The following is a 17,033-nucleotide window of genomic DNA, read 5'->3' as shown; positions in this document are numbered from 1 at the left end:
TTTACAGTATAAGTTTAAGGGACTAAATCGATAAAGCTAATAGTTTTTTTCTACTTAACACACATTAGTGTGGTTATTGACTTGAGGATTGTATTTTACGGAACTATTGTTATAATAAGACATGAATTGTAACTAAAACAAATTGGTGGATTTTATTTAACCCTGTCATCATATTTATCAAATGATTCATAGATACTACATACAATTTTCATACATATTATACAATTATTTAATTATAAATATTATAAGACGCACACCATTATGGGCAAATTCCAGAATACTTGAAATAAATAGAGAACGTGTATGTTTATGTAAACGACTCTACAAATGAATCTCTACATCATTAGATTTTCATTCATAACTCATTGTACATGCGGAGATTTCATTATTAAATTATGTTTTATATGGATAAAAGTTCTCAACAAATATTTTTGTATCGGAATCAGTGTTAGGTATACAAAGAAAACATTAACAATACATTTGACTGATTCAAAAACATATCAAAGTTTCAAATCGACTACATTTGTTTAAAATATTATCAGGCGCTTTCTTATTTTTAGCCCTATCGTGTATAATACACAGTACACAGCTACAGTACAACTACAACTCAATACTTAGTTTTTAATATTAATTAATTGTGCAAAAATTAAATGACATATATAAAGGCTTTTACACGCACTTAATATACAAAAAAACGTTAGTACATACGAAGTTTCAGAAGTAATAATGCTGGAAATACACTTTTATAAAACGACATAAATGTAGAGTTATTTTTTTTTCTTTTGATTTAGCTGTTTGTTCTATGTAGGAACATTAAACAGAATAAATAAGTTTAATGTATTATAGACACAGTATTATAGAAACAGGTAAAACGTCGGAATACCTACGTTCCTTAAGGAGATATATTTTACAATCCTCCATAAATTATTGCTAGTATTTATCTGATAATTCATATATATTTTTAATTTTTTCAATCTTTTTTTTGAAATTATCAATATTTTTATATCTTTGTATAAGTAAATTAATCTTAATTAATAACTGTTTGAATTGTACGCTCACATATTTCTGGACATTTTATTTATATAAAATTGTATAAATTGTAAAATGTAATTTAATTTAATCCTTATTTTTTGTTATATTTGTGTTTTTTCTTCGTTGTCTTTAACATTATAATGTAATTAAATTGATATAATTTATTTTTAATGTTAATAATATTTCTTATCATAATTTTTGTATTCAAAATGTATTGTTATTCGTTATAGTTTGTGCCCATAATTGAGGTGACACTCACCAAAATTGTATTCTATAGCTACGCCTAATAAAATGTATTAGTGTTTACTTCGTCGGCACAACAATTAAATATATGAATAAATAAAATGATAACTATAATGACCTTCCAACATGAAGGTGGTAGAACCTTCTGAGATTCGACTCTGTCGGCACCACCGCCACACCTATTTCTGCCTCATAACAGCAGTGTTAAACGCTGCTGTTTTCTGGTTTGGTGTGTGGTAACTGAGACACACTTCTCCGAAGCGTTCCAGCTTAGTCCTCTGGAGTAGCGGCGCACCTGTGGCCGACCTCAGATATCTAATGCTATCTGGAGTTGATTACAGATGTCCATGGGCGGCAGTAGCCACTTACCATCAGGCGAACTGCATGCTCGTCTACTACTCCTATTTTATAAAAAATACCTTCCAACATTTGCTAATATGGTCTTAATGGAAACGGTTCAATGTACAAGGTTTCTAGTGAGTATACTCTTTGTAGCCTTTGACAGATCAGGGAGCTAAATCTCCCCAGCAGTGAGGTAAAGTGGGAAGATAAGCTGCTTTAATTTATTTGGCATCATAGCATTCATAGCAGTCAATTTTATATATAAAATTCTCGTGTCACAATACTAGTTACCGTGCTCCTCCGATTTTCACCAAATTTTATATGCATATTAGTTTTTGCCCGCGGCTTCGCCCGCATTTAAAAGAAAATAATACAACATACTAACATACATAAAACTGAAAATTCGTACCTTCAACTTTGCTTAAGATCATCACTTGATCAAATGCATAGTTTACGTTTTAATCCTTACTAATATCGATTAAAATAATCGATGTTTTGGATCTAAAACATCGATTCTCCAATTAATCGATCTTAGATCGCCATCCTTAGTTCCCGTGGGATTTCCGGGATAAAAACTATCCTATGTCCTTTCTCGGGTCTCAAACTATCTTTGTACAAAATTTCATTAAAATCGATTCAGTGGTTTGGGCGTGAAGAAAAGACAACCAGACAGACAGACAGACAGAGTTACGTTCGGATTTATAATATTAGTAAGGATAAGGGTTCAGTAAGTCTGAGAATCGGCTACTACCGATTTTTCATACCCCTAAGTGATAAGGGTTGTTCACCCTTAACTTTTATTTTTTATTTTTAATGGCCACACAACGTTTGCCTGGTCAGCCAGTTAGTTCTATAAAACAGAATTGGCAGTCTAGTATGCTTAATCGTAAATAGTCGTTGCGCTTATATGTAATCAACCCTGTGTAGTCCTACCTAAAGTGAGCCACAAATGTGTTGCTATCAAATTCAAATTCTTTATTTCCCAGATCACAGTTATTACTCAGATATAATTTAAATATTCAAGCAGTGATAGCCTAGTGGTTAAGAAACTCGGCCTCCCGATCGAGGGGTCCGAGGTTCAAATCCCAGGCACGCTGATTTTTCAAAGTTATGTGCGTATTAGAAACTAATTATCACTTGCTAAAAACGGTGAAGGAAAACATCGTGAGGAAACCTGCATACCTGAGAGATTTATAATAAAAAAATCTCAAAGGTATGTGAAGTCTACCAATACGCACTTGGCCAGCGCGGTGGACTATGGCCTAATCCTTCTCATTCTGAGAGGAGACCCGTGCCCAGCAGTGGGACAGTAATGGGTTGTTGATGATGAATTAAAATATTATTGCCCAATGTCTTTTACCTGTACACGAGGTTTGCAAAATACTAGAATACAGCAACGCTTAAAGTTGTTGTTATAAGACAAAAAACAGTTTTACTATGAAGTGATTGAAAGTGCAAGAACCTAACCTGTCTATAAAAATAGGTAAATTAACATGTCATGAACTATCTCAAGCAGCCCACAAGCAAGCCTTCCACTTCGTTTTATATTTTTTGTGTTTCGTTTCATGAATTCATCATAGTATCTATGGGCTTTAACTACATGACATCAAAGAGAGCTTATGGATGGTTAAGTACGTATAGTCCGCGTAAAACTGCTAGTCCGCTCTGAATATAGAAATGTATGGCGTCGTCATAGCATATTGTATGACTACACCTGCTCGCAACAACTTCAGAGCGGACTAGCAGTTTGGCGATAATTATACTGTGCTTTCTACTTTTATGTAAACACACGTTTAATGCGTCGGCCAACTTGGACCGCCAGCAGTGCGAACCGAACGCACTAGCTTAATTCGTCTAATACTATTCGTAGTTTCAGCGTGTTATTCTCCCTATCATAACTCCGTTATCTTTTCACTTAACGGTATGTTCTATATTTGGTGTCTATATTTCTCAGAATAAAATATGATATATATGATATACTTTTTTATAAAACGTATCTACGTAACAGTATTGTATATTAGGTTTTTTTTTACTTTTTATTCAACTTCAAAAAAGGAGGAGGTTTCTTAATTCGACCGTATACTAGTATACTTTTTTTTATAACTTACATGATCAATCATAAATTATGTGTTTACACATCTTATATAAATTATAAGGCCTTTACTTTTGTCTATTTTATGAGTATTTTCGTATTGTTCGCACCTCGTTGGAGACCTTCGGTTTAAAAACATTCTACATTTATGTTGGCCAGTAACCAATACTAATTAGTGTTGGTAGACAAGGTGTTTCAGACTTTAACTAGTTGAGAAGAAATGTCTGAATTTAGCAGTGGGATATTTATAGGTTGGATATATATTCTTTGTTATAAAAGTAAAAGGTTTGCTAAAATACAGCACTAGATTACAGTAGTAAACAAAATAAGAGTCAGCTCATTTGAATAATGAGAATATCCACTATATAGTAAATAAACAAAAACAAAAAATATAGATAAATTTTATTACAAAAGAAAATAATAAAATGGAAATAAATAAATAAGGTTTCTTATCCTAACAACAAAACCAATTCCGCGCTACATGGCACACCGCGGTACCCATTAAGTAAGTCATCAACTCAGGTACACAACGAATCTTTACATTCTCTTGCTTTACTTACAAGAAAATAAAAATCTTACACATCACTCTTGACTAGATATTCACTATTGCCTGAAGTCCATCTATAGCGTCCACAGTTTTGTACAAAAATATATTATCTTACAATTAATATCACTTGGGACGAGATGTCGGGTTGTTCACTTGCCGAGGAGGATCTTGCGGCCGGCACCGATGTTCTGGCCGGACTGGGAGGCACCCTTGTTGGAGCCAGCCTGGAGACCGATCATGGTCTGGCCGGCCTTCAGGACCTCCTCGGAGAAGTCACGCTTGCATTCCTCAGCGGGCTTGGGTCCGAGGTAGGGGCCGCTCCATTCAGAGTGCCTGTAGGTCTGTCAACACATAACACGTTAGGTATCTCGAGGAATTTAATCTTAAACTAAGAGCTTGGCCTTGGATATTTGTGAAAAGTGAGGTAATGTTGCAGTAAGGTCGTAAATCGCCGTTGGAATTGGCAAAGTTTCAAATCCACTAACTCTAAACGCGTCTTTATAACAAACAATTTGTAAACGCGTCAATACCATTCGTATTACTGTACTAGTTTAGAATAAATTGGATCATAAGCAGATGCTATCATAAACTAATCATAAAATATCTCTTTAAAATTTCATAATTGTTTATCTTACTTTGCTCAATATTATTTGTCCGTATTTTTAGCGATCGATACCTAAATATTAACATATTATAGTCTGTTTGTCAGTTATTATTTCTAAAAAAATGTAATGGAGATTATGATTTGATGAGATGACAAGTAAGTTTTATTCTGACATATTTTGGATACTCACTTCACGGCCAAGCGCGAACAGTGTGCTGACGACCTGGGCGATGTCCTTCTTCTCCCACAGGTCTACGGTCTGGAACACATCGATGTCAGGGACACCGTATGCTTTAATGGCCGCTTGGAAGCTGCAAAAATACATTAAATGTTAATCTCATGACATAAATCTTGCATAAGTTTTTTACTGATAAGTGTAAAAGATATTTAAATTTTAAGAGCTTATGTAAGCTCCTCTTATTCTTATAAACTTTTTGTAATGAGTCGTTTAAGTTACGAATATTAAGAATATAATATGTGAATATATTATAAATAATTTATAAATGTAAATAATCAATGCTACAGTTTAAATTTACATATTTGGTGAAACACTGAATGACTTGGGTATAACAATAAAACTTACTTGGTAATGTTCTCCATCATCTTGAACTGTCCACCGGAGGTGTTGATTTTAGGGACGGAGCCAGGCTTTATCTTGTTGATGAGCTGGCAGAGGACGGTTCCGTCCTTGAGGACATCCTCAAAGATCTCACCGGGTGGGAACTTAGCTCCCAACACGGACTCAATCCATTCTTGGCACTCCTTCTCCTGCTCTGGGTTGCGCTTGGCAGCGAGCTACGAGAGACAGATACACAAACGTAATAAAGACATCACATTTTTTTAATTTTTTTACGTATAAAAAGTGTTCTATTTTTAAGTCGCCTCACCTTAGCACGGACTTGACGTTCCAGAGACATGTTGTGTTGTGTGTGGCTGTGGCTGGTGTGAGGAGTGTGATCGCTGCAGATAGCGCCGCTAGACTGAATCTCTGAAAGCTGAATCCACGTATTTATAGAGGCGTGCAGGCTGCCCTTCTGGAAAACTCGCTCGCAAACACCACGCCATCGACGACTAAACGACTACAAAATAAATGCTGACTCAAACCTCTATTCGAAGTTACACATAGTTGTTTAAAGGAAGTTTCTTTTATGGTTTCTGCGTTAAACCTTGTTTTGCAATTCCCAAATGGAATATTGAAATGTGTGCTATATTTAGCTATAAAATTTTATAACGCGGCTTTTCAAATGCGATAGGTATGAATGAATAGTTTTAGACAACACAATGATATAAACGTGAAACAATAAAAGCTTTCATTTACATTTAAATTTTCGCAATTTAACAATAATAGTTTGTAAGAATATACTAAAAGTAGCTTTGTATAATAAGGCTGCAAGATAAAAGCCTACATATTACCTTAAAATAATACTTAAAGATAATCTCTCATTTACATATTTAAATAATAATAATATGATCTGGTATAAGCTCTCAATTTAAGAACAGTTTTAAAAGGTAGAGACTGGTTCTACGGGGTCATTGAACTTTCCTGAATAGATCAATAAAATCATTATTTATAAATTATTTTTGTACCTTTATTTATAGCTACGTATATTTTATGTACATATGTTTTTATCATCATGTTGTATGTTTAGCTTCTTTTATAACGAAATATTTTAGTAAGCAAATTGAGTTTTCTGATTAATTTAAGTAGACATCATACATCTTTTTTGGAGTATTTAATAATACGAAAAGGCCACAGTGATTTGGGATTTTAAAATAATTCGTTATAGAATAAAGTCTTATCACATAAAACGTAACAAATAAAATCTGGTACATAAAGCCTTTTTCGTAATCGGTAATCGAAATCAGGCGAGCTTTCTTTAATTACAAGGTTTTACGTATTTTATAGACATAGAGATGAAATAAAATCTTAAATCAACTTAAGCTGCCTTAATTACTACCCTGTATCATATTCTTTCATTAGCCTAAGCGCAGATTTCTCATTAGAAAAGTACAAGCGCAAATCTTTTGAAGTGTTTAAAACTTTTAGACATTCTTATCCCATTTTCCTTTACCATTGAAACATGGCTAGTTTGAAAAAAATAACGCGCGTGCCTGGGATTCGAACCCGGTACAATAAGTTCGTGAGGTTACAATTACTAGGCTACAATGGCTACGAGAAACCTATTTTATAATTTTTTGTGCTACGCTTGTGTACAAAGTTGGTACGCCTCAAACAATAATGTTCTCCTTACGCCCTTACCTTTCCTGTTTTAGTTTAGGCATTTTATCTTTATGTATTCAAAACTATTAGGTGAAATTTTGAAGGTGGTAGAACCCTTTGTAGTTCGACTACGGCGGCACCACCGCCACACCTATTTCTACCTAATAACAGCAGTGTTAGGCGCTGCTGTGTTCCGGTTTGAAGGGTGTGGTAAGGGAGACAGACTTTTCCGAGGTGTTCCAGCTTAGTCCTCAGGGGTAGCGGCGCATCTGTGGCCGACCTCAGGTAGGAATATCTAATCCTATCTGGGGTTGATTACAGATGTCCATGGGCGGCAGTAGCCATTTACCATCAGGTGGACTGCATGCTCGTCTGCTACTCTTATATTAAAAAAAAATACATACATATACTTATTTTACTTCTAACACGAGTATCTCAGTATCCACACGGCTCTAAATCATCACTTTATAAATACTCTTACATGCACAGCCACATTTGTCAATTATATCCGATACTAATGTTGGCACATTCCAAAGTGGGTTCCAAAAATTCCGATCTGGAAATTTTGGCGTACATGATGCATCATGTATGGGCAACCGAACGGAACGGACAAGACATGTGCCGAGGTACAGCCAGCTCCAAAAGTAGATTAACATATTAAGGTTCCAAAAATATACACACCCAAGCGTTTATAAGTAGCTGAACACAACTAGCACCATAATTAGATGAACGTCATAAAGTTTGAAAAGTACATGAACACTACAGTGTCAAAACAGCTGAACAATGACAATCATATCACTGACGGTGTTCAGCTACTTTTGACGCATAAGTCTTCATCTAATTTTGACGCTTTACGATGTTCATTTAGATGATGCTAGAGGTGTTCAGCTGTTTATGAATGCTTGGGTGTAAGTATTAGTATTTATGAAACCTTAATCTGTTCATCTACTTTTGAAGCTGACTGTACATACGTCTTACATCGTTTAATACAAGGTATTTCCTCTGACGTTCTATATCTTATAGCATTACGAATTTGATCATGTTTCGAAATTTCCATCTAACATAAGTGAGCATTGATTTACGACTATAAATATCCCCAAACCGTAATATTTACTAAACCATACTCGTGTTGCTTAGGGTTTTGTAATCAAAGGTAAAAACGAAACACTTATTACTAAACCTCCGCTGTCTACACCACAGTTCAAGAGACATAGCTCACAAAGTTATATCTCTTATCGAATCGAATCGTAATAGATAAACGTGTATTCAAATAATTCATTAAATTTGAGTACCTATAACTTTAAACTTAATTTTTATTTTAATAAATTATAAAGTATAGCATTTACATGGTTAAGGGTTGTAGCACATGATACGAGTAGTAGTGCCATTAGTGGTTTGTGTCCGGAAGCACCACCGCCACATGTACTTTTGCATAATAACAGCAATTTAATTTCGATCTCTTTTCTCAACAGTAACTTCATTGTCTTAGGTCGCCAATCGACTAGTAACTATTTTTAAAAATACAATAACTGAGGATTAATGTAGTCGCATGTAGCTACTAATGTCGCATATATATCGTGCATAAGATTTTATTGACTGGTTTAATAGAATTTGCTTCATCTATTTATATAATTAAAGTAAGTCTAGCTACCGAAAGCTTTCGTGAAATTGCTTCAACAAGTACACCTAAACGTACTAAAAGTCGAAGCACGCCCTTAAGGCATCATCATCATCAACCCATTACTGTCCCACTGCTGGGCACAGGTCTCCTCTCAGAATGAGAAGGATTAGGCCATAGTCCACCGCGCTGGTCATGTGCGTATTGGTTGGTAGACTTCACATACCGTTAAGATTTTTTTTTATAAATCTCTCAGGTATGCAGAATTTCTCACAATGTTTTCCTTCACCGTTTAAGCAAGTGATAATTAAATTCTAATACGCACATAAATTTGAAAATCAGAGGTGCGTGCCTGGGATTTGAACCTCGGACCCCTCGATCGAGAGGCCGCGTTTCTTAACCACTAGGCTATCACTGCTTAAGGCATTTATCAAAAATCCAGTCATTCTCTTCGCGTTTCTTGTAATCTATACGTATAAAATCATACGTCTCATAAATAATATATATCAAAATAATAGCACACTTGGTGGCCAGAGTGTCGCGCGTGATACGACACGCGGTGCGCCGCCCACCGCGATCTTTTTTGAGTAGCCGCTGAGTTATCATTGTCGCCGGTACCCACGCTGGATGGCTTCATGCGCAGTCACGCAGGAATTCAGACTTCTATTCTTGAATCGGATACAGCCTACATAGAACCGTTACTCGATCCAGATGGAATGCTGACGTTGATTCAGTACAAGCTTAAATACATTATAGAATGTGTAGGAAGGTTGTTGGAAATGATACTCCGAAGCTATTTACACGACTCACTATATTATAGATTATATATATACAATTAAGAAACGAAAGTAAGCGAACAATAATGAAAGATTTAAACATAAAATATTAATTTTCGTATCTACCAATTGACATGACATCCTAACTGTCTTTTCTTATTTTTCCTCTAAAATATTCGGTTTTCTTTATAGAGATAGGAGGAGGTTTGTAGGTTACACTCTACAACATGAAGATAAAATAGACTTGTTTATAGACTTCAATCGAACTAAGTTAATTGCAACATTTGTTTACATCAAGGTGTAATAGATTACTTTAAGGTAAGTAGGTAGTTTTAGTTTAAACTAATTCTCGTTCAAGCTGATGTAGTTAAATGAAAAACTCTACATCTGTAATTTCAATATTTTTGAAGGTGGTAGAACCCTTTGTTGTTCGACTCCTGCGGCAGCACCGCCATACCTAGTTCTGCCTAATAACAGCACTGTTAAGGGGTGCTGGTTTGAAGGGTGTGGTAAGGGAGACTTTTCCGAGGCGTTCGAACTTGGTCCTCAGGGGTAACGGCGAATCTGTGGCCGACCTCAGGTAGGAATATCTTATCCTATTTGGGGTCGATTACAGATGTCCATGGACGACATTAGCCACTTAGTATCAGGTGGACTGCATTCTCGTCTGCTACGCCTATATTATAAAAAAAGAAAAAATGTGGTGGATTACGTTCCAGACCTTCCCCAGTTGTAGCGGAATCCTTATCCAGAAGTGGAAAATGATAATTGGCCAAGTGCGAGTCGAAGTTAACACCAACAGATTTTTAGTTTCTTTCTAAATTTAAAGTGTGTAGACACTATACATTTAGAAATTACATGTTACACTTTACATTTACAAGTTTGTACTTTTATAGGTAGCTATAACGCTTCAATAGATGACTTAAAAAACGCCGAAATTAATATTTCTCCTCATAGCGACCATTGTAATACTCACACGTAAAAAATCAAGTGTTTTTCTACTGTTCAATAGATATACAGATAGAAACGGTGGTTTTCTCAGGCTAAGTAAGAGATTCCCGTTTCCACCCTTCCATTGCAGAACCCTAAAAGGGCTACTAAGTAAAATAGCCACATTGTTGCCTCAGTATTGTACATAACGCTCCAGATACCGACATCCACGGTGAATATTTAAAATAGCGGTATAATCATCAGGCAGGGAGTACGTGTGAGCCAGTTTTGGAGTGTGCCGATCTCGGGAAGCTGCGTTACTGCAGAATTAGTCACAAGTTATCTCGGATGCGTAAAATGTAAACAATTTTCGTAAATCAAAGCCGTATGGCGTAGGAGCACTTCGATTATGAAGAGTTATTTATAACTCACTACATCTTGATGTATAAACGTGTAGTGTGTTCAATATTAAGTTATAGAATAATACTGGAATCTGTTAGTGTTAGACATAAATGTTTCGCTACCTCCGAAGAATAAGTCAGTACTTACGTCTAACTAGTCAATTATTTTTACGTACCCTACTATAAACTGAAATATAAAATGCAGTATCAACGGTAGTTGATAGGTATATCACAGTAAATATAATTCTTATTTACTTACTTATAAGCCCGACTGTAGTCTATCTGACGGTAAGTGTTACCGAATCTGTAATTATGTCAAACTAATTCCATATAGGGTTTCTACTTAAAGCCTATCACAGTTGCTTTTCCACTCCTAAGGACTGAGATAATCACCTCATATAAAGTCTGGCCTACTGTGCCTACTAATGTTCATAGACACTTTATCGTCCAAAAAATAAAATTATACCTTTTTAACTGACCATATATCATATAACTATTTTAAAATATGAATAATAATATTCTGACGAGTGCAAGGTTTTTTTATTTATTGTAACACTCAAGATAAATATAATGTAACGTCAACTTAGCACTTACGTGAATAGCACCGGAAGTTTTTATATCTCATTGTTTTTCTGGGGCTAATTTAGATATGTGTAACCTACTTATTAATAAAACATTTATCCTCCTTTATATCGTATCAGCATACTATAACTGAGAACTAAGAGTTGTGAACGTACCAGAATACTCAATTCTTTATTTCAATTAATGGTTTTGCTTCACTGAAATAAAATGACTGATTAAATGCAAAACTACGAAAATTCCAAAAAATCTGCCCTATAAATTACAAATCCTGAAAAATATTTCTTTCCTATTTCCAGTTGGTTACAGATGTACCCGCTTCTTATACAATTACTACAAATAAAATGAAAGGTGGTAGAACCCTTTGAGGTTCGGCTCCGGCGGCACCACCGCCACATCTATTTCTGCCTAATAACAGCAGTGTTAAGCGCTGCTGTGTTCCGTTTTGAAGAGTGTGGTAAGGGAGACATACTTTTCCGAGGCGTAGCTTAGTCTTCAGGGGTAGCGGCGCATCTGTTGTCGACCTCAGGTAGGAATTTCTGGTCCTATCTGGGGTTGATTACAGATGTCCATGGGCAGCAGTAGCCACTTACCATCAGGTGGACTGCATGCTAGTCTGCTAATCCTATATTATAAAAAAATACAAGTTCTTGTTGTCTTCATTAATAGATAAACGAAGTTCAAGAACAACTCTAACGTGAAAAATACAAGTAGTAGGTTAATTGCAGTGGGAAAAAAATAAATAAATATTTTAAAATTCATATAAGTTGCAAATGTTGTAAATCTCGTAAAAAATAAAATATACGTCTACATTTGTCACGCAGTACGTTTGCACTAAGCTATTATGTAAAAAATCTTTAAACTGTACTCCACAATAAAAAAAATATTCTTTAATTTTAATGTGAAGAAAGAAGACCATGGTTTGTCATAACGTCACCTTTGAGAAAAAACCAAATCTCGTATGTTTTTCAGCGTCAACGACCTTAGCAACCGCGACTAGAACGCGCGTTGAAATAAATGTTGTTTTACATGTTACAAGTGTTGACAAGAATCTTCCAGAATGAATTCAGTAATTATATTGGGTAGCACATCAAAGCTAAACATTTTTTTATGCGGTAATAAGAACCTACCTATTACAGTTCAAGTATGTTTACTTTGGTTTCAAACTATTCTCTTTTCTTTCTTAATATTTAGTATTTCAAAATAAATAATGTACAAATATATTATTTTTTTTAATTTTTGAAACACCTTAAACTAAGGGTAACAAGGGAGGACTTAATGCCTAATGGCATTATCTGCCAGTCAACCCTGGGCGAAGGCGACTAAACATATATGTATAGATAGATAAATAGATGTCTATTTGCCAATTATTTTAATTTACCTAAATTTTGATTGGCCCTATAGAAAGTAAACAAAATCTTTATTATCGATGTGATCAAAAATTGAAATTCGAGAATTCTAAGCAAAAATTATCAAATAAAGATTTTAGCAAGCAAGAATTGGATAGATTAAATTGATTATTAGGCACTAATTTGATTGATTTTTTTTTATAATATAGGAGTAGCAGACGAGCATGCAGTCCACCTGATGGTGAGTGGCTACTGCCGCCCATGGACATCTGAAATCATCCCTAGATAGGATTAGATATTCCTACCTGAGGTCGACCACAGATGCGCCGCTACCCCTGAGGACTAAGCTGGAACGCCTCGGAAAAGTATGTCTCCCTTACCACACCCTTCAAACCAGAACACAGCAGCTTAACAATGCTGTTATTAGGCAGAAATAGGTGTGGCGGTGGTGCCGCCGGAGTTGAACCACAAAGGGTTCTACCACCTTAATATTAGAGCCTTAAAGAGCATTAGTAACCTTCGTGTTCAAGTATCGTGTTTAAGTAAATTTTCATATAACTTACTAGTACAATGAGAAACCTAATATACGATTGTGTATTATACGAGTATCTTTTAACGTCATATAGGAATACAAGAAATATGATTAAGTTAATAAAATGAAAATGTCTATAGTTTCATTTAATCTGTTTATTAAAACACCCTTCACAGATTCATCAGTAATAGGAAATACACTTAGGGTTACGTCACTATAATGCATGGTACATATTTACATACATTTTATAATACATACATATGTACAACATTGTTCATCACCTTTAAGATTTATTAATGCATCGTCGTGAACAACATTAAAATAATAAATAATTGTCTTTATTTTATAATTCTCTAGTAAATTAAATATAATAATTTCTTAAATTAACTGACTGTTAGTATGACTAGATCGTTCCATCTATATGCTCGCTATTTATTCACAATGCGAAGAGTATACTATTATTCAAAAACCTTTATTGTTGCTCAGTATGGCACTAAGGTTACATCGGTTTAAAGTAGAATTGTCTTTCAGATATTAACGTATACAGTTTATATTATTTACACGTCTACCTATCACACAAATTTTAAATTTTATACTAAGTAAAATAATATCCCATCTAGAACGTTACAAAACCAAGCAACGCAAATACTTTCCAGAATGTAATAAATATGATAGGACACTTAATTTATTGCTTATAACTAATGGTAAACTCGAGCTGAATCTTTCCTTACAATAATACACTGGAATATCCGTAATGTTCATTATTGCAATCACCTAAAACGTAATGGACATGATTGTTTTGGCACTTGAATCCTTCAATACTAGCATAATTCACTTGCAGTCTTAATCGAAAATCACTCGATAGTCAATATACACTTTTGGCACAACAAAGCACTCCATGATCGATCAATCACTATTCATCCTTGTAGCCTGATAGTCCATATAGTTAAAAGGTAAGCTTCTGGAGTGTTGAAATCATTGGCAATGGAAAACTTATTAAGCGTAGGTATTAAATATTAGTCAAAATTCACTTCCGTTTTCAACCCAACCAAGAGTTGTCATGTTGTCAAGTCAATGTTAAATTTCTCTTCCATTTATCTTTGGCATAATACAGCGGTGAAATCGACACATTTTTGATACATCCTTCATTCGTAACTTTGCAGTCAGTCGTTTAAGGCATCCTTAGAAACCGTTTAGGCTTGATCAGAAATGATTATGTCGCTGCGGCAGGAATGAAGCTACGTGTGTCTGAAGGTGTTGTGGCCATTAGAAAAGATGGTTGTTCGTTTTGGCGAGGGTTCCCAGGTGGTCGGAGAGCAAGTAGTTGGGGGGTGCGACGCCGAGGAGTGGGAAGCTGGAGGGCTGTCGCAGCAAGCCGCAGCCGCCCGCCCACTTGCCGCCCGCGCTGCTTACTGGCACCCCGCCGCCCACGCCGTTCAGCTCCTCGCATAGCTTGTTTGCTGTAGATTGTATAATATTTAATTAATAATAATTTAATTAATGATATTAAATTAATAAATTGCGAATGATTATACTACACAATAAAAGTACACGAAAAAAGAACCGATTTGTAAATTCATAATATACAATGGTTAGGGTTCAAATCTGACACATTGCGTGGCTAATTGACAGCAGAAATAGAAATTGCTTGATTAGAATTTGGATCGTAATTCGTAAATACAATACATGTATCAAACTACAAAGTCAGATTTAAGTCCCGATTTCTCCCCAATAAATGTAGTAGTACCTAATCATTAAAAAAAATACTGTTCTATAAATGTAAACCGTCTTGTTCTAAGACCAGAAACTGTCCGTATAATACGAACAGATAATGTTTTCGGTTCTTTTGATTCATTCGAACGATGTACATTTATTTCTCTCATGTAAACTAATTTAATTTTTACAATCTTGTATTACAAGCATCTGCTTCCGTAAGTATAACGCATGGTTTGAGAGTTTATGGTCAATAAATTTTAGCCAGCAGTCGTAAAATTATTCTAAAATAACTTTTCTGCAAGCCGAAATGCTAATGCTTGTTTAAAGCTAAATTCTGTGTAATTCAGTTTGCAGTGAAATTGTAAGTATAGTTAGGCCGTAAGCACAGTCAAAATTCATGCATTCAAATCTGGCCGAAATCAGAGTGCATGTGAATATGAAATAATGGCGGTAACGCAATTATACGCTAATCACCTAATCCTTGCCGCGGCTCCGTTGTTTATTCAAGCCTGAGTGACAATCGCGCGCACAATTAGCGCAAATGAGCCGAAGTGAAAATCTGGCGGGCGGCGGTAATGTGATTAACGCCGCCACAAGTCCGCCATTACCGCCCTCAGAGCCTACCGTGCCCGCAAAACAACATACGTTTCCTAAACTTGAAATAGTTTGTACGTGTACGATGATTTCGTTTACCACTACGATCACGATGGAATTGAAATTTCACAACGATTAACGCTCGTTAGTACGAATAATAATCAAATGATTAAATCGAATGATTATAAGAATTTGTATAACCAATTTTTGTCAAGGAAAGTTCGAATTTTGACAATTATTCAAAACTATACTACTATTAAACTTAACACAGAATTCTTTAGTTCTCTATTTGAAAAAGGCTAATAAGTACATTACTAAAAATAAATTAATAAACAAAGGTACATATATCATAAATTTTACAGCTCCTAATTTTAAGTTGGAATAATCAAATTTTGTAATATAATTGGGTACTTGACAGTTATAACAATAAAATATGAAGTATGTTGGATATGATAGCTTATAAGTAAACATAAATTATGCAGTATTTCGTTTATTTTTTAATACGTTCTAAGTATTTTAATTTTTAAAAAGAAATTTTAGATTTTTTATCTGTGGATTTTAAATCCCAAAACGGCGACAGTGCTGCCTCAAATGTCATGTGACGTCACTACATCGAAACCAAACAAGACAAATAATAATTAAATCGTTTGCTGTTAGAGTTGGTTGAATTTATGTTGTGAACCGAAATGAAGCCATACTATATTAAAGCTGATAGCGTGAACCTGCTTAAAGAAGATCCATATATGCAGTGCAATAAATCAAAATGGATACAAAAACTTCCGTGAGATAACCTATGGAAATATCAAATAAACAACGTAAGTAAAACATTCTTTATATTTACATTTAATCATATCGGACAATGTTTTAAACATTTCTTAACTGACTTCAGACAGAAGAAAGGTTGTCTTCAAGTAATTATTAAGATTTTTTTAAATATACTTATATTCTTATGTGAACTGTTTTAAGGTTATTAATTGGTTATATTTATATTTACAGATCTTCCCGACAATCGTATAGTGACGACGTTATAGAGTATGTGCAGTTTAAGAGGAAGGCAAGTTTGTGTTTCATGAAAAGTAAAAGTTGTCCTGAACACAAGGTACATCAATGAAAATGTGATGACTGTCCTGCCTAGAAGAAGTGAGGAGCCAAAACTTTCGAAAGTGGGCACCAGTCTGAAATACATAAAGTGAAGTACACCGGAAATAGTACTTCTTTACTTGCGTAACCTACCCAACAAGATAAAGGAAGAAAAGTGACCATACAGTTCCTATTATTGCATTGCAATTTAATTCTGAAAATGACAGTGATAAAAATATATATCCATTTGTTACGGAAAATAATTTTAGTAATGAAGAAAAGCAGACACGCAAGCAGCACAAAAATTTAGCTTAGGTGATCTGTAGTAATTATTGTAACTGTAACATATGATAAATATATACAAAAGTTCTACTGTG

The 17,033-nt window shown here is 34.8% G+C and overlaps 2 protein-coding genes across 2 annotated transcripts in view; both read right to left on the bottom strand.

The window, feature by feature from the left end:
- Positions 1 to 4,094: 4,094 nt before the first annotated feature.
- Mp20 (muscle-specific protein 20 transgelin) lies at positions 4,095 to 5,906 on the bottom strand. The gene is made up of 4 exons (XM_073085931.1): positions 5,748 to 5,906; positions 5,444 to 5,655; positions 5,051 to 5,171; positions 4,095 to 4,597 (listed from the first exon to the last, which is right to left on the bottom strand). Exons 1-4 carry the CDS (start codon positions 5,775 to 5,777, stop codon positions 4,406 to 4,408), a joined length of 555 nt encoding a protein of 184 aa, XP_072942032.1. The 5' UTR covers positions 5,778 to 5,906; the 3' UTR covers positions 4,095 to 4,405.
- An 8,454-nt stretch (positions 5,907 to 14,360) lies between these two features.
- Positions 14,361 to 17,033, bottom strand: part of LOC140751800 (uncharacterized) — a 50,632-nt gene continuing 47,959 nt past the window's right edge. Inside the window, exon 4 of the mRNA XM_073085843.1 lies at positions 14,361 to 14,726. Coding sequence (XP_072941944.1) covers positions 14,533 to 14,726 — 194 coding nt within the window. The 3' untranslated portion in view covers positions 14,361 to 14,532. The remainder of the gene's footprint in view (positions 14,727 to 17,033) is intronic.

The sequence above is a fragment of the Epargyreus clarus genome, unplaced genomic scaffold, assembly GCF_041222505.1.
Source record: "Epargyreus clarus isolate Ecla_fem2 unplaced genomic scaffold, WU_Ecla_fem_2.2 ptg000023l, whole genome shotgun sequence".
Classification (NCBI taxonomy): Eukaryota; Metazoa; Arthropoda; class Insecta; order Lepidoptera; family Hesperiidae; genus Epargyreus; species Epargyreus clarus.
The sequence above is the reverse complement of the archived record's forward strand: the minus strand, read 5'-3'. Positions and strand labels throughout refer to the sequence as shown.

Bases quoted from the DNA above. Each gene is read 5' to 3' on its own strand.
- Mp20 (XM_073085931.1), bottom strand. From the start codon at position 5,777: ATGTCTCTGGAACGTCAAGTCCGTGCTAAG. The intron at 5,656-5,747 runs GTGAGGCGACTT...TGTCTCTCGTAG, and splicing joins AACGTCAAGTCCGTGCTAAG to CTCGCTGCCAAGCGCAACCC. The intron at 5,172-5,443 runs GTAAGTTTTATT...GTATTTTTGCAG, and splicing joins ATGATGGAGAACATTACCAA to CTTCCAAGCGGCCATTAAAG.